At 43.7% G+C, this 24,736-nt stretch overlaps 1 protein-coding gene across 1 annotated transcript in view; it reads left to right on the top strand.

Annotated features, from left to right (window-relative positions):
* The first annotated feature begins 443 nt into the window (after positions 1-443).
* The window catches only part of PKP1 (plakophilin 1), a 41,813-nt gene continuing 17,520 nt past the window's right edge, over positions 444-24,736 (top strand). The window contains exons 1-3 of the mRNA XM_062595094.1: positions 444-645; positions 7,959-8,059; positions 18,136-18,563. Of these exons, the coding sequence (XP_062451078.1) occupies positions 444-645; positions 7,959-8,059; positions 18,136-18,563 (731 nt within the window). The remainder of the gene's footprint in view (positions 646-7,958; positions 8,060-18,135; positions 18,564-24,736) is intronic.

The following is a 24,736-nucleotide window of genomic DNA, read 5'->3' as shown; positions in this document are numbered from 1 at the left end:
GCCCACCATGGTGAAGGGGACAGTGGTCCCTCTTCCAAACCCCCACCCCTCCCAGCCTTCCCCTCTGCCCACCAGAACTGACACTGTTTTCTCAGTCTGTCCTTTTCGGCACTGGCTGGAGGAGGCAGAGTTAGGACCAGGGCAGGAAGGAGCTGCGTGCCCTGCAGCTGCAGCGCGGGGGCTGTGAGCGAGCCGGCGGGGAGCACGTGGGTGTGTGCAGGCAGGGCTCTATATCCAGTCTGGCAGAGGGTGTGCCTGCTCACACGCTGAAGAGCTGAGCCAGAAGCAGGAGCCTGGAGACATCCTCGGCCAGGGGACGCATGGCAAGGAGGGATTTGGGAGATTAAGCCCAGAACAAGACGTGTTGCCGTTGCCTTGTGTTACGTGCGGTCAGGTGAAGTGCAGCCCCCTCTTCCCCCCGGCCCCACGGTCTGTTTGCAGCCATGCTTCACTCTCCACTGAAAACAGCGCTGGCATATGAATGTTTCCAAGACCAGGCCAGCTCCACGCTGGCCTTGCCCTCGGATCACAAGCTGAAAACTAAGGGCACAGGAAAACAGAGGGTCCAAGAACAAGTGATGATGACGGTGAAACGGCAGAAACAGAAATCATCTGTGTCGTCGAGCATGGGCCACTCCAACAGAGGTAAAATCCCACTGCGCGCCGGACAGCAGGGGGTCCCCCAGTGGAAATAGAGCAGATGCTATGGGGTCCTCCTGCTCAATGCTACTTGCTTTTCTGGGGCTTGGTTTGCAGTGAACAGACTGATTTATATCTGTTGTTACCTGCTGGGTTACTCTGGCTGGGAATGTCAAGGTCTCTTGCACTGGATGGAGGAGCTAGAACAAGATGTGGAGTTGGAGGCAATGATTCCCTTCCCAATGAGAGTCGAAGAGAAAAGTGAATGTAGATCTCCCAGGAGCACAGTGGGGCTGAACTGATCTGCATCTCTGAGGCACTTGGACATTTCAGTATGGTGCTATCAGCCATTTGCTCCCTGACTCTAAAGCTGGAGTACCTTCCTAGCCTTTGTGACTCCTTTCTCTAGGAATGCCTCTGCCTTTGTGACTAACAAAGGCTAACAGCACTTTTCCACCATGCTGTGGAACTAAGAGCTGGCAAAGAGTTGTGGCTCATTTGTCACCTCCTTAATGTTGCTGCAGATGGAGGACAGGTAGCTCTGCCTATGCACAGGACACAAAACTGAGCTCAACTCAGGATTCCCCTCTGAGGCTCCAAGTTGGCCCCATTTGCAGGCTGCATTGCAGAGAAGCTTGTGGGCAGATGAGTCTCAGGGACAACCCAGTGTAAGCTGCAGAAAAGAAGTAAGAGAAGATTAGAAAAGTCTATTTCTTGCTGTGGCCTCTTGTTGTGGTTCAGTGGGGTGTTTCACAGCCTCCTCTGTTTTGCAGATCAGTAGAGTGAGGTGGGAGGATCCAGGCAGCTGGTCCACTGCTGTGCAATGAATTTGTACCATAGAAAGCAAGCAGTCATCTGAGTCCAGGAGCTTTCAGGCTTCCTACTGGAATATCTTCCCTCTTTAGGATAGGGCTTGGCAAATGTTTTGATTCCTGTCCTTCTTGCATCTGGAGAAAACTGCTTTGGAGATAAATCCCAGCTTTCACCAGCTATGCAGCCAGGAGTTGCAAAACCAGAAGGTCACTGCAGCCAAGCACGAAACCTCCTTGGCTCCTGGAGGTGCATTCACAAGCAATTGTTAGTGAGCTTGTTCGCCCAGCCGAGTTCACTGGGAAGAAGAAAGCCTGGGGTTTTGGAGGAGAGAGGGGGGCTGGGGCAGGGGCTGGGTCTGGGTCGTTCAGCTGCATCTGGAGTGAGAAGTAGGTAGAGGAATGTTTGCTGGCAGACTAAATGAGCTAAGCCAATCTCTGCCAAAAATTTGGGGGACTGTGGCCCTGACTCTGCAATGTCTTACTGGCAATTTTCCAGGGCTGAATCACTAGGCAGAATCCAGTGCTGTTAAGGTATCACAGTCCAAATATTTTGAGCTGCTTTGATGATAGGTGCAGGGTGGCAATATGCTGCTAGATGAAGGAATCAAGATGATGGTCTCCACGGGCCACAGGTGCCCTCCTGGCCATATACATTGCAGCTGCTGTGGCAGAGGGAATAGAAAAGCTTTGTGGGAGAAGGCACGTGTGCTGTGACCTGTGACGGGCAGCAGTTGGTACAAATCTCTGACTTTTTTGTTTTTTCTTGTTTGTGGACACAGACACCAAGAGGTGGGTGGAGAACAAATGGATGAAAGGAGCTCTTTTCTGCCGCCAAAATGGAAGGCAATGGGAAATGCAAATTTCCTCCTACCTCAGGAGGTTTTATTGCTTAAAGTATTATGGTGACAGACCTGCAAAATAAAATACAAACTAGAATGCTAAGAGAAGCTCTAGTTGAGGATTGGGCCAGTGCTGGCCTCCCTTTCCGGCAGAGTTTTATTTCAAGGTGAAGCAGGCAGATAGATGTTTTTTGCTGATGCCTGTAGCAGGAAGGGAGAGAGACAGAGGGGGATTGCTGAAGGGAATATTCCCTCTGGAGCGAAGTCCAAATTAAACCTCTTGAGGAGGAAGTGAGGGAGACCAAATTCCCCAGCTGCCTCTCTGCTTGACAAGCCTAAGTTAAACTCCTCCCCTAGACTTTTGGGACTATCTGGGAATTGCCTGGAAATGTACAGCTCCAGTTTCTATGTCCTAGGGAAGCTGAGTCATATTCAGCTCCCAGCTGCTGCCTCCAAACATACGGCAGAAACTTCCCATTCCCACAGCAGGGACCCTGGCCAGCACAGAGATCCCTGATGCCTGCCTTCCTGATCGCACACTTATGCCATGGACAGGCTGTTTTGCTCCCATGGCTGCTCTCTTAGTGGAGTGCGGGATGGACTTCCAAAAAGGCAAGAATCCTCATTTATTCTTCAGTTTTTCTCCTGGGTTGGAAACTGAGAGGGTCAGCTTGGACTTTCAAGGGACTGTTCCAAAAATAATCTGAGCACACCTAGTGAGAAGCAGTCATGTTTCCTACAGACAGGTTACAAGGGACTATTAGAGTTATATGTCTACCTCTTTCAATGCTCCTCCAATGTTAGTTACATGTATCCCTGCATGATTTCTCAGAGACACGCCTCAAAGGCAGCACAAGCTGGGCAATGTGCAAAGCCCCTTGAGAAACGTCCCAGTGCATTGTTCCTTCTGGATTCAGAAAGCTTCCCACATGTGCCTGGTTAGGTATCGGTCTAGGTTCAGCTGTCGCTGTGTTTTGTTATGTAGTTTGGACAGGAACTGAAATGCACAGCAGAGCTTTGCCCAGCTTCAGGAATGTATTTACCTGTCTATATGTGAGATGGGGAGCACGGACATATACCAAGCTTACATGTAGCAGGGAAGGAATTAACATGTCCCATAACTGGAGTTTCTTTAGAGGGCAGCAGACATCTTTCAATGTCCTGCTATTGATGTCTACATAAAATTAGTTGGTTAATTGCAATCCAGCACATCAAGGACTGAAGGCCAATGCCTAAGCCCTGGCTGATGATCTAGTGTCTCCGAGAGTTGTGTACAAGCCACAGAGCATTGATACATCAGATACAGAAGGGCAAGGTGATCCTTCTGAGATTGAACTGATGTGCACAGGGGTAGGGCAATGAGTGGAAACCAACTGCAAGGAGCACAATCCTTCACTGACTAAGAGGCCTTTTCTCAGCACAGCAACCATGTGTGTTTCCAAGGATGGCTGTAGAGCACTTGCGTTTCAGGTCTGTGAGATCTGTCCCAGGGTCATCACTTCTCACGATGTGAACAGCTAACTGAATAGCTCCATCTGATCTGTGAATAACATGTATCTCAAAGAAAAAGAATTTCTCTGGCATGTCAGGAGAAAAGGCCAGGCCAAGCTGAACAAACACATACTAGCTAACAATGATATCTACAAAGTCCTTTGGCTAAAGAAAAGTTTTGACACTGTCTCATCACTGGCCAGCGAGATATACCAGGGAGCAAAGATCTTAGGAAGCCTGAACGTAGGAGTGTTGTGTCCAAATGTCTTGCAGCTGAGTTGTGATATAGAGGTTTACTGTGTTGGCTGCTGCTGAAATGAGTGAAGTCCCACCTAGCTCTAATTCCTTAGAGTTGAGGGAAGAGAAGACTTTGAAGAAAGCGAGTGGTTTGAAGACTTCCATAACCTTCCCTCTACATGAGATGATTCAGTGATCCATTCTTCCACAAAACTTGCTTTTCAGAGTATTGTTTACGGAAGCAGAAACCCTTTAGCTCATAGTTCAGAACCCCAAAATGCACTTCCTGAATGAATCCTGAGTGAATCTCAGCTTCTGAGATTTGACTAACACTTCTCTCCTTGGAGGCATCCAGGCTTTGCTTCATGCTTCCCACAGGCCTTCTTCTCTTACCACTTCTTTCCTATGTTTAATCATCCTCATTGTTTTAAAGTTGTGCATAGTTTATTATGTAACTTGTCTAGCTTGCGCTACCACTGTCTTGCCTTTCCCTGCCATGGATTAATAATAGTTATCCATTGCCACAAACTGCCTGTTAGCTTTATGTGTCCAGCTGAAGTCTTCTACTGTTGTTCTTGAAAAACGACTCTGCTAACACAGTTCTCCTCCTCCCCATGAGCATCTTAGCTTTTAGGAGCATAAAGCTGCCTTTAAAGGATCTAAATAACTCATCAAAAGGAACACATACTGCAAGTAAATTGGGTTAGACCAAAGGCTCGGTTTGCTCTGCAATGGTCAGTAATAACTAAGGAGAGGAAGATGAGGACAAGGCAAGCATGCAGTGGTGCTTACAGCGATTAAGTGCAAGATCCTGCAATCCTTACCTGTTGCAGGTAGTCTTTACTCTATGAACTGTCTCGCTGACCTAGACTTATTAAGTTTTCAAGGAAGTGCCACGGGGGCATAACAATTTGAGTGTGGAAGAGAAGGGTTTCTACGACAGCCCAGCCAGAGCCTAGTCAGCTCTCAGGGGTATTTTCTACCCACAGCCATGATAGCTGAGAGGCTGTGCTTCAACTGAGTGATTTGCATCAATGTTTTTCCTGCCCCGTCCCATCGCTTAACGCTAAAAACACGATGGTTTAAATCGGCTCTTGGCTTAACCAAGTGCAGGTGGACACTTTAGAGATCCAAATTGCTGCTCAGCTGCTGGACACTAGGAGATAGGACCAATCCATGAAGACACAGTTAGGAATCAGCACCCAGGAGGCATGTCCCCCAGAGAGCATTTCCACCCCTGCAAAATGTTTTTTAAGGTGATAATCTATTTTTTTCCCAGGCTCTCAGTATCTGTAGCCAGCTTGTGTGCTCTTTATGTCTGAGCTGGTTGAAGACAGAAATATCCTTCCTCTCCTCTAGGGCTGATTATACAGATCGAAGCTGCCTTTCAGGATAAGTGAGGCAGAGAAGTGTAAAATTACAGGTCAATACAAATCTGATATTTTCATTAGCCACCTCCATCAGAAGATCCACAGGTTCTTCCTGGCTGTCAGACTGAGCTCTCCAAACAATAAATCACACTTTCGTGGAGGCAGGAGAAGCACCTTCTCCAACCAGCAGGGTGGCTTTAAAATGCCTTGAACATGTGAGCCTATATAAATTCTTGGTAATGAAAGCAACTGTTCAGCAACTGAAGAACATAATACTGCATGAACTGCCTAATTTCTTGAATTTGGCCATCTGATGGTGCATTTATTCAAGAGAATAAGAAGTGTGTCTAAAAGGCTTTTTTTTTTTAATGTCTGCTGGCTCAATCCAGAATTCTTTAGTGCTATGCCTAGTAGGAAGAGCACTGTCCCTGATCTGTGTGTTTCCCCTGAGAGGGAAAAGGGAGAAGGAAAATCAATCCAATGAGCCTGTGAGTCATGCTGAGAAATGCAAGTATTAAAGGGAGCTGCTAAACTCTCAAACAGTCTGTCAGGAAAATGCTCACAGATGCTTCAAACTTCAGTTATTTGATGTTCTCACAGAACAAGAGACCAATAAAAACAAGTAATTCTCAGGAAATGAATATCATAAGATTCTTTTATCTTTGCACTCAGAGCTAGTTTTATTGGATAACTCTGTCATCTGATGAAACACCTGAGCCAAAACTATCATTTCACGCCCTATCTTGCTTTTCCTCAAGTCCAGCACTAATGTCATGATCTGCCCCAAAGGGGAAATCTTAGAGTGGGGAAGCACTAAGTGAAGGATGCAGCTATATATTACCTTCATTCTGGTGTCTCTGGCCATTTCTGTTACCCATTTGGGCAAATCTTGTGCAGCTTAATACATATGAACTAATAAGAGCTGGAGAGATATTAATAGGAATCTTGAAATAATGCTCACTAAGTTTATGGAGTTTATGGAAACTGAACTCCTATGGTTTTCTGCTGTTGCTTCTTCTGGGTTCAGTGACATTCCTCAGATGCTGTCTTCTACACAGTGTTGTTCCTCTCTTGTTGACAATAGAAAGCAAATCTTATTATTTATACTATATCTAGGGGAATGATCTTCCTGAGAAAACGCAAGAATTTTAGCCACACATCAAATCGACATAACAGGTTCTGGATGCCTAAGGCAAGGCAATAAATTAGATATATTCCAAGAATCAGTGTCTGTAGAAAACCTGAGTGGCTTCAGGCCTTTGTGGCAGAACTTATCCAGTTTATCTAAGAGATGAGTCTTATCAAACAGTCAAAGAGATTAGGATATTTCTGACATTATCCTCCAGTTTAGGTGCATAACTTAAGACAGGTAACTCCTGATTTTTTAGGTTGTTAAATACTCAGAGCTTCTCCTGGAAGTTAGTTGGAGTGTGGGGTTTGCACTTCCTCATAACGGGACTTGGAATTCACAATCACTGAGCAGTCCTGAAAATGAAATTTAAATGATCTTAAACCCTTTTGGATCATCTGAAGAGTGCTAATGGAATTCCTGCTTGGAAAAAGAATGAGTCTCTTCTTTTTTGCATGTAATGTTGAGTGCAGCCCTCAGTAAAATATTTTCAGGAAGGTTCCAAAGATTGCACTCCCAAGACCTTCTGGAAAGAGTCAACCAGAAGAGATTTTGATAGGGCTGGGACAGTTAGGTCCAAACCCTCTAAATAAAACCCTGAGAAATAGTAATGGCAGGTTAGTTCCTTCTGATCCAAGAAATCTGTGTCTTTGGAAAACATACCTGACATCTAGTCTCACACATCTTCCTAGGTCCCCATAAATAATGATCGAACTTAATACTTTTCAGAAAAAGGATTATAAACACAGAATGCTCTTTTAAAGACCAGAAACGGATATTTAAGCCAGTGGTATTAGATTTTAAGTATCTGACTCATTTAGATCCCCATGTGTTAAACAGACTTGATCATCATGTACTGATCAGGTTTGTTATTTACAATTTGTTGAATTTATCAAAGCTTAATCATAAAACTTGTGTTGATATGATTATTAACTTTCAGATCATGAAACCAGTTTCTCTCTAGTCAGATTGGCAAGAGGTCTGCTTGTAGGTCTTACCTTCAAAGAAAGGGCAAATTTTATTTACCTTCAACTCAGAATAAGAAAGGTGAGTTCTAGGTGTATTGTACAGAATGTCATCTCGTTCCTCTCATGTAGCAAAGACCTAAGATATTGGCCATGCCTTTGATCTTGTCTGCTCTTGTCCCTTTTAGCTTTTGTGGCACTTGGTCTTTTGTGCTGAAGACCTTAGGCTGTCATTCCATTTGTGAGCTAAAGTTTCTAAGAGCCCTTCTGGAATAAACATCTTCTATGAGTTGCCTGCAATGGCAAAGGTAGACTCACAAATTTTCTTTTCTGTGTTCCTGTTAAGTTTTCTAACTCCATTATTCTCCAGTAACAAGTAGAAATGACCTAGACTCACTGGAGAAAAATAGCTTTATGCTCTACAGGGGCACTTGCTGCATCCACTTTCTCCTACTGACAGTTTTTTGTATTTACAGGTTCCATGTACGATGGTCTAGCTGATGGTTATGGCTATGGGACATCCCGGGGCAGCTATTATGCCAAAACCCAAACAGGAAACAGCAGCTGGGGGTATCCGGTAAGATATTCTTTTATCTGGAAACTGTGGCATCCTCTTGAGGTAATGTATACGGAAAGCACCCTCCAGCAGGAGAAGTCATGTAGTAAGCTAATAGCACTTTGGAAACATGAGTGAAAGAGATTATCCATAGCTATGTCTATTTTAGCCAGCAGTTCAATGCAATAGGAGAAGAACAGTAGATCACAGCAACCAGCACTGAAGACCCTATATCTACAGTGTATGTAGTTGAGGATATTACTGTGGACAAGATACAGTTTGATCTACTGGACTAAACATCTCCACAACACAAAAGATTTGAAGCTATCTGAAACATCAGTCATGGGTTCAGATTCTTACATCTCGGTTAAAGGTTGCATGTCCGTCGCCCACTTGAAACAGTTTCCAGTTTTATTTCCTCCGAAAGGAATCTGCTCACATGCAGCAAAACTGCTATGTCTGCAACACTGATGTGGTTCAGTGGGGATGATCAGGAGATTTGCCTTATAACTGTATTGCTGTTCCAAGTCTAAATGCTAATGCTGACTCTTTTATGATGTTCTCTGAGCTTGGAAAAAATGTGCTCCACTTCTCCCATGGTGATTTCTAAAGAAATGTTACAGATTGTCAGAAAAAACATGAGTAAGACTGTGCTTGTCTTTTCACAGTCTGAGCTTATGCATCCCACAGAGGTCCTGGTCTTGTCCTTCATGACAGACTTTCAGTGCATTGAGAATCACCGGTTCTCCAAACTACTCCAATGTCTGTTGAGGCAACTTGTCTTTGTGTTCTCTCTCCACCTTGGGCCTGTACAACGTTCTTTCTTAGTCTCCACCAGATGCAGTGTAGAAAGAAGAACTCATAGATCTGAGATTTTAATATGAGAAAAAGAAAAGGCTCCTTTCAACCACTCTGACTATCTTTAGGGGCTGTAAAGCAGTTGTTCTTTCTACTATCAAAGGTTTGAACCAGGAAAGGTGCTTCAAGCACAGTCAGGACGGATGCTTTTCCTGTTAGCTGCCAACTCCTCTCCCTGTTTTTAGCACCAGTGCTCCTCAGCTACAGAAAGATTTGTTTGTTGTCTTTCTTAATGGCCACTGTGTAGCATGCTTGCTTCAAGGCAGCAATCGTGTCACTTGATAGGTTTGGATTGCTATATTAGCTTCCTACCTCTGGCATTTTCAGTAGGAAGGACTAGAAGCACTGGCATGTCTTTGAAATTTTTCTCTGCAGTCTGTCTATCGGCTTGTTTCACTGTACCTTGTTGATTTGGTTAAATCCTAGGCAGTGATGTTTCTGCTTGATGTGGTGGGTCAGAGCAAAGGTCCATTTAGCCAAATATCCTGTCACTATCACTAAGGCAGAGATGGACCCCTGCAGAAGGGTCTGAGAAGGGTCAGCAGGCAGGGAGGCTTCTCAGTATTTTCCTGTCCATGAGCAAATTGCAGCTGACTCCTCCTAAGGTGGAGCCACCATTAGGTGGATGCCACAGATCTCTCCAACATTTCTGTTACTGTCAAGTGCTTCATGAGTAAAAGAACTGTGATTTTTTTTTGATGATTTATTGTCACTTCTTTATTGTGCCTTCTGAAAGCAGTTTGTTATGCTTTGTCTAAGATGGCTCTGTTAGAGCAATTCCTAGCTATTTTACTTAATATTCTAGCTATTTACCTAACATTCTAGCTATTTTACTTCAGCAGCGAGGAAGATAAGTCCCAGCTCATGCTACAGTACTTGCAACATGACACTGCAGACAGCGCTGCTGGTGTCTGGAGTGTTTTATTTTTCCTTATGTTAATTCCTAATCTTCTTCCCAATTACTGTGACAGTTGGACAAATGTTGGTTAGGTAGAAATGCCAACTCACTGCTGGAGATTTCAGTCCAGCACTGAGGTTGGTGTTTTGGGGAATGGCTCACAAGATGATTATGAAGATCAGAGCGTCTACTAGACACAGAAGTCAGTGCACATGCCAGTTCGGTCAGTTCTGGTTCACCATTGACTTACGCAGCTCATGGCTTTTCCCTGAAGAGTTCTTGTACATTTACTGATCAAACCTAAATGTCTTGTTTTGGTAATAATCTTCAGGACTTGGGCTACTTTAGAAAAAGGGACTGGGATTCACTGCCAATTTGCAGTAAAATTAATCTTACCCAACTCTGTCTATCTGAAAATCTGCCATTTAGTCTTAAGAGGTTGTCTAGGCTCCTCCCATAGCCAACAAAGAGAGAAGTACCAGGAGGTGATTCATCTCCCTTATCTTGGAGATCTGTCAGGTCAGGATGAATCAGACCCTCTGGATGCCTATCTCCTTCCACTGATAACTCGACTGGAGCAAACACCTAACAGATGGATGGCTACAGCTGGGGTGATGAGCCCCAAGTGCCATTGGCACATTGGAACATAGAACCTCAAGCCTAAATCTGCTTAACAAGCTTCACAGACATCATATTCCCCAACCACACTGAGAAACCTCCTCCATTTTGCTTCTTCCAAAGAAGTATTGAAGGTTTACAAACATCCACCACTACTAGCTTTCAGCTTCAGTTAACTTTAAGCTTTGTCTATAGGCTTATCCGAAATCCATGCAGGTTCTAGACATTTTAAAAATGTGTCTGCATTTGTAACCCCAAGCTTTGTAGGACATGGAAGGGAAAAACAAAAAAGTCTATTTTTGAGGACAAAATTGCTCCATTTGTTGCCTTATGCTGTTTCTGAAAAGTCCCAATAGACACTTTTTATCAGTGCATTACCTTGCATTGTGACTCTAAATTACATCTTTTTTAGCAAGAAGCTATATTTCCTATCCTGCTTCACCATTCACCTTCACCAAGAAACTATTATTCCTGACTTTTCCCTTTTGTCTGGTCTTGTGTCCTCCTGGAAATCTGAAGTTTTTACTTCTGAGTTTTCTCCCTTACCTCATGAGATGCTGGTGATGAAATATTAGAGTATATCTATTAAAAAAAAAATAGATCTGGAGGGAAGAGCTTGTTAATAAATGTATTGTCAACACTCCTGGGTAAAACCTTTGATTTACTCATTATTAAAAACGTCTTTCTGATTACTTCTATCATGGAGTGCCTTGTTAGTAACATCACCGTAACTAGGATTATAATGAGTAACTACTTATTACCTGTTTAAGTAACACTGAAATCAACATGTTTACTCCAGGAGCAGGCACTCTACCCCACCTCCGAGGGTAGCAGAGTTAGCCCCCATTGTTTGGTGCATCTGCATCGTTTCTTCGCTCATGTGACAGAGATTGACTTACCCTTCAGGGATGACATCCCCAGTCCCATTTGCATAGTGACCTTAGCAAGAGGCAGTAATGGGAGGCTATCACATTAGTGATGACAAGCCTCTCTGTGTTAAGTGATCTTTCACGGCTAGTTTCAGTCAGGTACTGTTGAGCCTAGAAGACTTCTGCAACATTTATCCCCATGCTGACATATGCGTGAATTGTAAGTAGTGACTAGTTCCCAAAGTCATCAGACCACCAGGAATTTGTTATGCCGTGTCCTGATGTGAAGGCCTGAGCAATATCTGAGGTGAACGTGATGACCACAGTTCATGCAGATAAACTTGAGGAAGCTTTAAGTGATCTAAACTGGGTATCCAGAGCAGGGCAGTTGTGGCAGGAGAGGTTTCAGCATGAACTACACCCTTGGCTCCAACCTCCCCCCTGCCCAGTGCATTGGCGTATCTATTCAGCACCAGGCTCAGAGCCACTGGACCACAGTGTAGTCATGTAACGATGTAGTCAAAGGCCACGGCAGAGAACATCAAGGAGAGGCAGAAAGCATACAGAGGAAGAGAAGACTGAGGGGGGATCTTATCAACATCTATAAGTACCTGAAGGGAGGGTGTCAAGGGGATGGGGACAAACTCTTTTCAGTTGTCCCATGTGACAGGACAAGAGGCAATGGGCTGAAACTGAAGCACAGGAAGTTCCGCCTGAATGTGAGGGGGAATTTCTTCCCTGTGAGAGTGGCGGAGCACTGGAACAGGTTGCCCAGAGAGGTTGTGGAGTCTCCTTCTCTGGAGATATTCAAGGCCCGCCTGGATGCAACCCTGTCTAACATGCTCTAGGTGACCCTGCTGAGCAAGGAGGTTTGACTAGATGATCTCCAGAGGTCCCTTCCAACCTTACTGATTCTATGATTCTATGATACTGGGAGCAGAGCAGATGTTCTGAAGCTTTTTGTCCCATCTGCAACAAATTTGCTTTATGCCTGGGTCTGGTGGTTTGGCAGATTTAGCCACCATCCCTACTAGAGAATCGGGGTGTGGGGCAAAGGTCCCAGGTCTCATGGGTGCCTCAGCACTGTCTGGATGGTGGAGTATCAGGACAAGGTGCCAAAGCATGACAGTCCCCTACATGCCACAGCTTCAACACAAAGGAAATCTATATAAACGGTCTGGGTGGAAGTGGCAGCTTGTTCCCCCAGGCACTGCTCGGAATGAGGAGAGACCAGGCCTTCCTCATGCTGGGTGTGCATCAGTAGGAAAGTAGGTTCATCTGTGACATTAAGACATTCTGCTTCCAACCTCTTGAGCAAATCTTTCTCCCCACAAAGCTTACTCAGCCTGTGAGCTTGTAGCTATTGCAAGTAAGGTTTCCAGGAGCAGTTCCGCTCCCAGGCCAAGGAATATTTGGCATGTCTGATATTGCTGCTATTGAGGCAGTAACCAAGTTGGATCCTGACACAAATAATAGTAGGAGACTGCTGTCTACTGGGTCACTAGCACTCATCATTGCTTTCTTCAGTCATTACACCTGGGTTCTCAGCCTCGGTGCTGCATGGACCCACCCAGCCAGGCTTCTGGAGCAATCGTGTCCTTTTTGACACAAATGAAATATATGCCCTTTGGTGATCCCTATGTTGTAGAAACCGTATGTACATTCCTAAACAATTTTTCTCTGTGGGAACCAGTTGCAGAGCTTTTTTTCCCAAATTCATTATCTGCATGGGGGGAATTCACAGGTAGATATGCCTGCCTGCAGCTCAGTACTCTTCAAACAGATAAGAATGCTCCCTCTTATTCCCTGGCTGTTGTTGCCTCTGTAGACAAACATCTTTCAGTTTAAATGGGAGCTTTGTTCTGTAAGGACTTCAGGATAAAGTTAGTGATTTACTGTAATGACACATTGAAATAAAAAAAAAAAAGAAAGAGGAATGTGTTGAACAGTCTTATTAAAGAACAAAAGGATTTACAGTCATTGCACTGCGTTGGTTGTTCAGACCCTGGTCTCCCTGTGAGATTTTAAAAGAGTCTTTATGCTTTGGCTATTACATGTTGGATATTACCCTCCCTTGACAGAACAAACTGAACCATCAAGACCTAAATCTCAGCTGCTTAAAGGATCAGATGAAAATCATACAGAAAGGCAGCATCCAGGAGAGGTGGGAAAGAGCATTTCAGAAATGGATAAACAATATATTTGCTGGTTCTGCAATTTTTCTCCATTCAATGGAGCAAGTAACAGGCAGTAGCTAAAGCATTTCGCAAGTAGCTTCAAGAGTTTTCCCCACCCATCACTCAGGGTGGGACGCTGTCATATTGCATTGCCTGTGCTTTGCCCTCCAGCCTGGGAGAAACCGGCTTTTGACGTGTTTATACGGAGTCCTTTACTTCTCTCTGTCTGCTGCTCTAGAAACAAACAAATTGCAAGGGAAAAAATTAGAGCTAAGTAACGAACTGATCGCTTTCTTAGATGCAGGAGTCAGAAACACCCAGTTATCTGGGAGGGCCTCTGACTTGGAAAGACAGTCCTGAGATGTGAATGAGATTTCTGGTTCTGGTGTGCCAGGCAATCAGCAACTTGCTTTATGCTTCAATTTCTTTATCTGGAAAGCAGGAAGAGACCAGTGGCTTTTTTTGTTAAACAAAGGGGTTATGGAAGAAAAGCACCAACGAAGGATTCATTATCAATGATTGAAATACTGTGATCATGTCTTTTGCTCTAGCACCATTTTCTTTTCAATTGAAATATGAAGTTAAAGATATTTATTTACCCATTTTGTATGAATGCTGCTTGTTCTAATTAATGATTCTAAAATAGCCTTTATTTCAGGCTGATAACTGGTGATCTCCAAATGCTTATTAATTTAAAGGCGGGTCTTTGTTGGTGCCAGCGACAAAAACATCAAGTCTTCATAAGAGCATCTGTGTGCTGTCTGTGTACTTATCTTTGCTGCCTTTCCTCTGTGCCTCCCCTTCTTGTTTTAATATGAATGAACAGCTCTCAAGGATTGGTCTAAAACATACAAGCCTGTTTCACAGCAGGGAGAAATTCAGATGCTCGCATCATGCAACAGCACATGAGCATCATCCTGTGTCCTGGAAGCGCATGGTGACATCTGGCTGACTTATAAAACTGCCCACGGCCACTGAAGTCCTTCAGGGAGAAGAGCTTGTGCCCTTCTAAAATAACTTCCAGAACTCACAGTGCAGAAGGAATTGCTGATTTCTGTCTTTACTCTGCTCTGAGGGAATTCCTTATCCTTTCCAGAATTTCTCCACAATTCTAAAAAGAGGAGGTGTGCGCCTTCCCTGTGCAAACACCCACAAGCAGTGGGGAGATGCAGTTCAGGACATTAGGAAATCTGGGTGGTTTATAAGATCTGAAAAAGAAAATCGATTACTTTCTTTTACTAATGCCATTCTGCATAGGAAGAGCTTGTTCTAGACATGTAATGGAATCAGCAAAAATTATGAGACTGTTGTCAAGTGGCTCTTTGTAAGATAGACTATTTAATAACAGCACCTTCACCTTCACAGATGACATCTCTTCTCTAGATGGTAAAATACGTTGGTTCTTCTTTGCTGCACTTCCTATCTCAGTGACTGCTGCATTGGATAAAGAGATGCCAAAAGAGGGAACACCACTCCCTTCATCGTGTTTGCACTATTATTATGAGCACAAGTCTGTGACTTAGCTGGCTAAATATCCGAAATGGGGACATAAATGTTAGTTTGACGAAGTTGTGCACTTGGACACTGTGCTTTTCTGAGATCAAGAAGCAGTCAGTTCAGCTATGTTTGTGAGAAGATTCATAGAAACTATTTGCCAAGCAGATTTGAAATCCACTGAAGCTGGCAGCAGACTCCTCATCGATTTGGAGAGGCTTTGAATCAGGCTCTTGCTGCAAAAAGAGTCCTAAGATACCAATTAGGTCCGTGCCACTTGAAAGAGATTAAAATGGGCTCAGTCAAGCATCTAGTAGCATCAGCAATAAAAATCATGCACTGACTTTGGTAATGAGCTTCACATCACACGGGAACTATTTTCCCATGAGTTTGCAAAAGGCTTCCACACCCTGCTGGGACCTGCACTGACTTGCAGCTCAGGGCTCCCTGTGTTGCAGAAAGGAGTCTTTCCAAATAGGCGGTCGCTTTTCTCGCCCTTCTCAGGGCTGGCAGGAAGGAGAATAATGCTATATGTCATTATAAAACACAGCAGGAAATACAGAATTTATAATTCCCACCTATAAATACAGTCACATTCACACCTTTCCTTGCCCATTCTGTTGCCAGAGATCTGCTGTGAGTACACTGAAAAACAAACAATAGCTTTAGGTATGTAGTAAGCTAGCTCTTCCATGGTAAGCTGAATTGGTTTCAGTAAATGCCCAGGGGCTCCACTCTCTGCCAGGCTTCTGACAACCCTACAAAATCACCCTAGCTTATACTGACTCATAAAAAAACCAACAGGGCTAACATCTGGCAAACTACTGCGTGTCCTTTAGCCAGTCCTCTGAGACCAAGTTCCATGCTCAGCTCACCATGGGACAGCAAAGGCTACACAGGACCTTCCTTCTACAGCCTTTTCCCATGCTCTCCTTTCTCTACAGTCCTTAGGATCTCTGACTGCCACCTGCAAGTAGTAGAGCTAATGAGTATCATTTTACCTTTAGGAAGACAGAGTCATTCACAGTGGAGTAGATCATGGCTTCAATGGAAGGACATTTTGCAGTTGCTGAGACAGCCAATTTTGCTGTAGCCAAAGCAAAACCAGGATGGAGAGAATGCCTCAGCAGCATGGCCATCCTGGAAATTTTTATGGACCTGCTCCACTGTTAGGGGAGCCACCAAGACTCATTACTCCTACTCATGTGCTTCGTCCTTGCTTTTCTTATCACAAGCAAATTATTTTTCCAAATTCCCAGGAACTCTGCAATATGCAGCAAACTTGTTATCTGCTGTTCTGCAGTACTAACGTTTTTTTTTACTCTGGAGTAAATACAAAGGAGATCTGCCCTCCTGTTCTCTCCTTCAGCATTTCACCTGTTAAGATGCAAACTTGCCAAATGAAAGTATCAAAGTTACTTCAGACTTGTGCTCAAGTGACAGAGCAATGTGGGTATCAGAGTAGCTGTACTGAAGTGATTCCTCTTATACAGATGGCATGCCTGATATATAACCTGTTCTAAAAGTTTTCAGCCATTACGCACCTATGCAACTCTCTGGGAAACAGCAGAGAGGATTCACTGCATTCCTGAAGTTAATGGAAATATTTAGCTTAATTAATTAACATAATGACAATTCTGTAAAGTGTTAGAGAGAGAAATGACACTGACTGTGCTCAAGGCTGGGATGAAATGGGACAGCAGCAGGAGATGGAGAGATCCTGCATAGGATCTAATTCTGTAATTAGAATTTCTGTAATTTCTATATCACATGGTGTTAGAGAATACCATTCTGTCACATGGTGTTTCTTCATTAGAAAACACAGATTTGTTCAGAAGAGCACAGGCATGGACCAGGCATAGGCTTGTGCCTTGAACCTTCATGGAAATAATAAAGTGCCAGTGTTGACTTTTCTTTCCTAGCCTAACGGACCTGTGGGTGACATGCACAGAAAGAGGATATCTGAAGTACATCTGCCTAAAGTTAGGTGAGAAAAGACCCTGTATGCCACGGTCTTTTCCTGGGCAAACCTTCCCCAAAACAACCTAAGGTAGATGAGGCAGACAGCTAAGTTCTGTGTCACGGTCTTTATTGGATTCTTTTAATGCCTGTTTGATGAATGTCTTAGAGATCTAATAGCCAGGGTGCTCAGGGGAGAAAAGTGGAAGAACTTGATATCATGAGGCAAACAGCATTAAAATGCCTTTTCTTTCCCTTTCTGGAGTACACACCTTAGTGACATATCTCTGACCTGGAGACAGCCATGCAGGCCTCCAAATGCCAGGATTGACATCCAGAAGTTTTAATATTGCAGAAGAATATCAGATCCAGTTCTGATTTGCGGTGTACTTGGGGCAAATCTGGAATATCTTAAGTTAAGTGGTGAAGTCATTCTGAACAGGCAGCAGGGCAGATAAAGCCATTGTTTCTTTGACTAATTAAAGCGTTGTTTTGGGGTTTTTTGGGGAGGTTTTTTATGTTTTTTTTTTCTGGCTTAGTGATTGTCATTTCTTACAGCATATTCCCCGTTGTTCTCAGAACATCTCATTGTATAAGTTGATAATACACACCTGGTAACTCATTAGCAGATATTTGTTGCCTTTACTGGTTTCTTAAGCACAATGGGATTCAAGAATCCCTTTTTACCATGTTTTCTTTCCCCTTTCTCCCTTTCTAAGGAATTGGTCATGGAAGGTGAACAAAAGAGGATAAGGAAATTAAAAATAAGGACATTCACTGCTGGAAGGGCATAAGGGACAACATTACCTGTGATGCAAGAGATGTGACATGACCTTTCATATGAAAATTCCTCTACATTTGTATGGCTACTAGATAAATGTTTGTTCTGTGCTTTGCACATAAGCCCTTATTGACCAATGATAAGAATGAGATATGAAGGATGCCGTTCAGCACCTCATGAGGTTGATGCCTAAAATTAGTCATCTCGTATAGTGTAGGTTTGTCTGAGATGCCTGGGGTTTAATGTCTTTGTACAACGAGGCTGGCACTGCTCTTCCTTCTAGGTTGATACAGCAAGGATTGGGAGACCAGTCCACAAAAATACTGATGAAACATAGGAATTAGGTAGCCACACATGGAGTAGGGCTTGACAGTGTTGATTCTCAGTTCAGCCCTTTCCTAATTTTTTTTTTTGTTGTTGTTTCCTGTTTTCTTATTGATCAGCTGTACAATGGGACACTGAAGCGGGATGCGGAGAACAGACGCTACAGCTCATACAGTCAGATGGAGGGCTGGGGTAGCAAACACTACAGCAAGGCTGCTGTCTGCAGCCCCACCAGAGCTGGCAGCGACTACTGCTTTGTGCAGAACATCAAGAGCAGCCGGAGTGAGCCTGATCTCTACTGCGAACCACCCCGGGGCACACTGAGGAAGAGTCAGGTGGGGAGCCGGGCAGAGCACAAGGCAACCTTGAACCGCCAGAGCATCTACAGCAGCTGTAGCACCCAACAAGGAACTACCAGGACAAGTAAAAAAATGCCAGCACGTGCCCTCTCCTGTCCCTCCAGCAACAAGGCAGATGTGGTCTATGCCCAGCCCATGATGAGTAGCAAGCAGGACGTGGTTTATGGACAGGCTCAGTCCAGCTCCAAGTAAGTCTCACGCAGTGGGATTCATCTAAGTAAATGTGGACATTTGATACGATATTCCAGCTGAGCTAGTGAGTTGAGCTGCTTTATAGCCACTGGAAATCTGTTCACTAGTGCACAATGCACTCAATCTCGTCCTCCAGTAGAGTGTAAAGTAGGTCAGATGAGTCACGCTCCTAAAGGGCTTATTTCTATTTGCTGACTATGAATGGAGATCAATATGACTGGCTCAGTGTAAACATCTTTGCTGCAGGTGTGTGACATTAGGCAAGATGATCCCCTGGTTTCTGATGGTGTTATTCTGCAGCTCCTTTGTAGGACAAAAGTGGGAAGATGAAGAGTGGAAAGGCCAGCGTGCAGTTTAGTTGTCTCTCCTGGTTGCCACACCACTCTGATTTGGTAGAAAATGAACCGGAAATAGAGCCAGCTTTGAAGGGATCAGTTCCTTGGTTTCAGGACTTGGAGCAGAGCTGAGAACTTGCTGAATGGCAGTATTATCCCTTCTGCCTTTCTTCCCAGGCCTTGCTTCATTTCCCAAAGAGGTTTGAATAATTCAGATTCAGGAAAAAATTTGAGTCAGAAATTAAAAAAAACTAGCCTAACTGGAAGAATTTACCTAGCCTGAAAAGAGGAAAGAATGGAAGCTGTGTATTTCCTTCCTGTCCACAGCATCCTATTCCACAGTTCCAAACAGAGTTAGGAACTGTGCAAGGGTGGAGGATTGTCCTTTTTGTCTCATTTAGCACCATATCCCTTCTTGTAAATGCTGCCTACAACAACGTAATACGCACTAGAGAGCTAAGAGCAGACAGTCCCAAGCTGTTGTATCTGTACAACAGAGCATGGCTCTCTGAGGGAAAAATAAACAACTCCCCCCCCCCCCAAAAAAAAAAAAAAAAAAAAAAAAAAACTAGGATTTTACAGCATTGCAGCAATGTTCGTTTAAAGCTGCCCTGAAGCCAACAGCTATATTGCCACCAATTCTGGAGCATGAACCATGTTCTTCTGCTCACAATAGTCCTAGAAGACATTTAGTTCAAGTCTGTAATGTTTTCCTAGCCTAGAGAAAGAGGGTCTGTATCTTCTGCAAGCATTCCCAGGAGCTACCTTTGCTGCATCAGTGTCATACAGGGCTTGCTCTGTGCCAGAGATTATCACAAACCCCCCACAGACATCTCAGACTGTCATACAAACTATAGAAGCTCCTGAGATTATTTCTGGTGGTCCTTGGTAAACTTCCCACATTACTGAAAAAAGGAATTTGCTCACACAGCACAGTGTGTGAGGCTACTTAATAATGATCATAGTCTTTGCTATAACTCACACCAAAGGCCTTAGACTGTTCAGCCTCTGATCCAAAATGTGTTGTAGATATTGAGAAAATCCCCTCCAAGCAGATGCTGTGAGCCAGATCCTGGCCTTGTTCACATCTGAATGCTGCTTTCCAGCTTTATCCATGCCTTTGGCTAATTCTCTGCTCAGCCTCCCTCATTTCAAACTGTGTAGGGGAAATAAGTCCCTGAGTGTGTATGCCAAGAAATGTCGTTTGCTTGTTATCATGTTGTCATGAAACGTTGGCTTTCCATGTGCCCAGTTCCCTTAAGTTTAACACATGCACATTTAGCATCTCCAGCATGGAGCACTAGTGGTACTGGTTGGCTCATCTCAGAAGTTCTGTAATTTCTGTGGAATGGAAGACAGAGACAATATATAAATTAGAAGCAACTAGTTCCAGGGAAATTTCTGACTAAAGAGTGTAAAAGTGGGTGTGATGGCCAAATAAACAAATGTGGGACTGCTGCTGTTTTCTGCATAGGGAAAATTTTGATTTTGAGAAGTTAGTCCCAGGCTTTCTCCAAAGAAAGTCATACACTGCAACACTCTCAATGGCAGTCTTGGTCATTGCTTTGGAAAGGTCACTTGAAGAATAATTAGTTTTTCTGAAGAGAAGAAGAATTGCTGTTGTGAGAGGAATATTCTCCAGCGCTGAATGCCTTCTGGTTAGGGAGTGGTTCCATTTATACACTTCTCCAGGCTGGGGGCATTGCTCATCTGGCAGAACTGGTTCTGATGTGGAAACGTCAGGCTTGAAGTCCTAGGCCCAACAGGGGCTGTGTCCTCTGAGTAAATCTGATCTGGCTAGGGCACTCCTCCCTGATCTCAGTGAAACTCACTGCGGAGCTGGATTAGTTTGGAGAGCAGTTTGTATGAGTGGTTCTGCTCCTGACTCAAAGGAGCTGAGGTTGGCAGTAGTCATCCTTGTAATTTTGGAAACTTATTAAGGAGTTGTCCTCTTTGAAAAAAACGACTGATTTGGAAGGTCAGTCCTTCTTTGAAAGCAGATTATGGCAGGGTTGCTGTTAGCCTTGGTTTGGAGTGTGTTTTTCTTGGGAAGGGGCTCTTACAGTTAGGGCTGTATTTGGGCTCTCTCTGCTGTGTAGGGCTGTTTCTGGCTGGAGAACTCTGCACTTAGCGAACTTGATCTTTATTTAGGTGGCCTGATTTTTGCATAGGGAGAGGTTTGTTTGTATTAATGTCTGCCCTCAGGAAGAGGGCTTAGCTGAGTAATAGGTTAGCCCCCCCCCAAGTCTGGGTCTAGAATAAGAACTTCTATTCTAGTAGTTCTTAAGGTAGATTTTTTGCCTTCAGAACCATTTAGGACCATTTTGTATTTAGATTTCATACTACCTAATTCCTGCGTAGGTGGGTAACCTGTCCACAGTTTGGCTTGACAAACTGTCTCTGTGAGCAATGCAAGTGTTAGATTACTTCCACCCTTTCAGAAGTGATGTGATGGGATAATTCCTATTGCTGTAGGAATCATGCTGGTGGGATCTGAGATCCAGTGGGTCTGTATTTAACACAGAACTGCTCTGTAACACAGTGACTCTGGATGAAGTCAATACTAGTTCAAGAGTTCTGCTCCTCAGATGTCTCATGCTAGGTACCTTCCCAGATGGTGTGAGATGAAAAAGGAGATACTGGATATTCTCAAGTAATGATATTGGTATGTAGGTATCAAAATATGGACTATGCAATAACTGTCAAAGTCTGACTGAGCTGTCTCTCTAGCAGAACTGTACTTGATAACAGTTATTTGATTTCTAGAACTCTTCTTGATTGTGTGATTGCCTTTATTTATTAAACTTGTTTTCCACATCTAAAGCATTTCCTTTTAAGAGACAGAAAAGTTGTATTGGACAAATAACTCTCAGAAGAGGCCTTCCTCATATAGAACAAACTTCAGCTGAGGAAAGTCCCTTTCCTCCAGCTAGGTGATGAGTAGTTTAACACCTGAATGCTTTTTTTGTGGAAATCTTGTGCCATAAATTAAAGCAGGTGGTAGAGTTTTACTTGTCCCATAGTACTATATGATATTGATGAAATCTGAATTTTGCAGTTTGTTCATATCAGGAGGTTATTCCAGAGATACTGGCTTGCTTTGAGAAATGTTCTCTTAAAGTATCTTCCCTTTCACCGCCCGTCATTGTGATACTAGATACTGCCTCAGTGAGCAGAGGGGAACTTTATCATATCCCTGATGGATATACTTCTCTGAAACTACTCAGGGGATTTCTTATAAATCTTTGTAAACATATGTTATGCCATTTTTGCAATAACATTTCCAAGATCAGCATCTCTGGCCTGGGCTCAGGAGCTCATGGATTATTCTGATGGCTCCCAGAGTCATTTCCCAGTATGTACCATTCACTTTTTTCCAGAATACAGCTCTCTGGAGTAGCTATTTCTATCTAATAGAGCTGGAGGGAGACTTTATGGTGTCCAGTGCACCCCATTCTCCCCAGTATGCTTCTCTCCTTTGGACTCTTATGGCCTCCTGCACATCTGCAGCCTTTCATCCTGGGAGGCAACAGCAACAGTGGTTTCAGCAGCTGATGAAAATCAAGCATATTTGCCAGCTTTTCATCACTTCTTCTGATCGATGATACTCGCTTTTCTTTTGTGTCAGTCATGCTCCAATGACTGTGTGTCATGTTGAGCTAGCTTTTAGCTAAGTAACATGTTGTGATTCAGCACAGTCAAGAAAAAATTTCAACACCTTCCTAGGTCACCAGGTAGCAGTAACAAGAAACAGCAATAAAGCATGTGGTATTTAATGTCTCCTAAAAAACCCTGAGTCTTTCTTCCCCTTGAGCTGAAACTCAAGATACAAGAAAACTATTGCTGCCACCAGTTGACGTTATTTTAACCCTACTTCCAAACGTGTTGCTTTGCATGCTTCAGATACTACACACACAAGGCATTGACAGTCCAAGTCCAGGCTAGATTTGTGATAGAGGCTGAGTGTGGCTCTTGCAATAGTCTGTGTGCTTGTCAACCAGTTATGTGCATACCACTTTAGATGCCTGCATCTAAACTAGTTGCCCTGGTCTCTTATTGCCACAGTAGAGATGCAGTCAGGGGCCAATGGAGATGAAATCTGAGGTAGGTCAGCAAGTTACCCCTAACAAGGACAGTATCTCTCTATTGACTTCAGAGGAAACCCAGGTGACTGTCTGAATTGCAGACATTACTGTCAGGTCAGACCAATCTCACCCTTTGTGAAGGATTCAGAGCATTCTCATTTGTAAAGGCAAAGAGGTGGATTGGGGAGTCTGCAGACATTCTCCAGCTTAAGGCTTGCTGATATTGATGAGGAGCCATTAATGGACATCTGCAATATGCATCATCTTCCATAATATCACATGCACCTGTGGCCTCATTTTTATACATTATTGATGAATTTCGTTCTGGCATTCTCTATGGATTCATTCTGGCATTCTCTATGGATGTGAGAAAGATGCTGAAATGCCACTTTAGAGTTCACTTGCAAGTGGGTACCTCTCAAGAGACCTGGGGCAACACTTTGGATTTTTCCTTGTCAGGAGCTCAGTCTCTCTGGGTGTACAGTAGGTAGCAAGAACAGAAGAGCTACTGAAAGAGTCAAAAAAGGAGACTTAGGTTGTTTTCTGATAGATCTCCTCTCTTTAGGGTAGGAGATCAGGACCATAGGAGATCAATATCAAAATACAGGCTCTCTCAGGCTATGCTATACAGTGAAAGCAGAACCAAGTACAAAGATAGGCATCTTCATTTTAATTTGCTCTTTCTTTCAGATAAACTGCTTCTGAAAATGACTGTTTTACAGTATTGGCTCAATGTGATGTGGACTTGTCTGCACTGTATGTTTAGGTCCAAAGGAATTGCAGAGGAGCTGTGCATGATGGTGTCCTGCCAGGGTTCATATAGCAGGATTGCAGATGGTGAAGATCCTCTCCTCCTGGGCTCAATGTCAGTCTGTGCCCATCTCCCTAGTGTTTACACACTGAGCAAAGCCTGCCATGGCACTGAGGTCTTAGTGGAGAGTCCCAGTGACAGATGTGGCTGCTCAGCATGGAGCATGGCCATCAGGTTTGATTTGGTGCAGCCTAGTTCTAGAAGGCTTGAATGCCCTGGAGAGATGCAGCCATGGATTTGAGTGTCTTCAATCTCATTTTGTTAATGAGCAATCTTAGAAATTTCCATTTTCCTCCTCTCCTGGGACTAATAGCCCTAATAACCAGGATGGAGATTTAGATCAGATTAGCACAAACCAATTTGCTAATATGAAGTGAACCAAAGGCATTAGTATCAAACATGAGAATTTGCCTTTCTGTTATACTGATCCTATTAAGTATTTGTTTCCCTTCCAGACCTGAATCTGATCATCTAATTGTTGAATCATTTCTAATTGAGGTCCCTATTCTGTTTGCTTCTTTATTGTGGAAGAAGAACAACCTTTGTAGTTCTTCCTAGCAGGTGCATTGGCCCTGGCTGGAGATGCCCACAGCCTAAGAATTTCTAATGGAGCAGGTTGTTGTTCGCATAGTGTTAATCTGTTTAGAAATATCCCTGACTGGCTGATGAACAATCTCTCTGTTAATCCAGACCTTGCCAGGGTGATTATATTCTCAACTGGAAAAAAAAAATCATTGCTTCTGACTTTTCAGGTGGTATGACTGAACCTAGCTGCTCATCCTTTGTGAACTTCTCCTGTTTGTGATCCAGCAGAGGAAATGGATTCTGCTTGGCCATCTTTTCCCATACAGAATTGGATCTGGCTGCTGAATTTTTCACTGTTTAAGGAGGATTTGGTCCTCTTGTGGAATGGATATGTAGAAAATTGCCATCCTTAA

This window comes from Rhea pennata, chromosome 25 (genome assembly GCF_028389875.1).
Source record: "Rhea pennata isolate bPtePen1 chromosome 25, bPtePen1.pri, whole genome shotgun sequence".
Taxonomy (NCBI): domain Eukaryota; kingdom Metazoa; phylum Chordata; class Aves; order Rheiformes; family Rheidae; genus Rhea; species Rhea pennata.
This window is presented reverse-complemented; position numbering and strand designations above follow the sequence as displayed.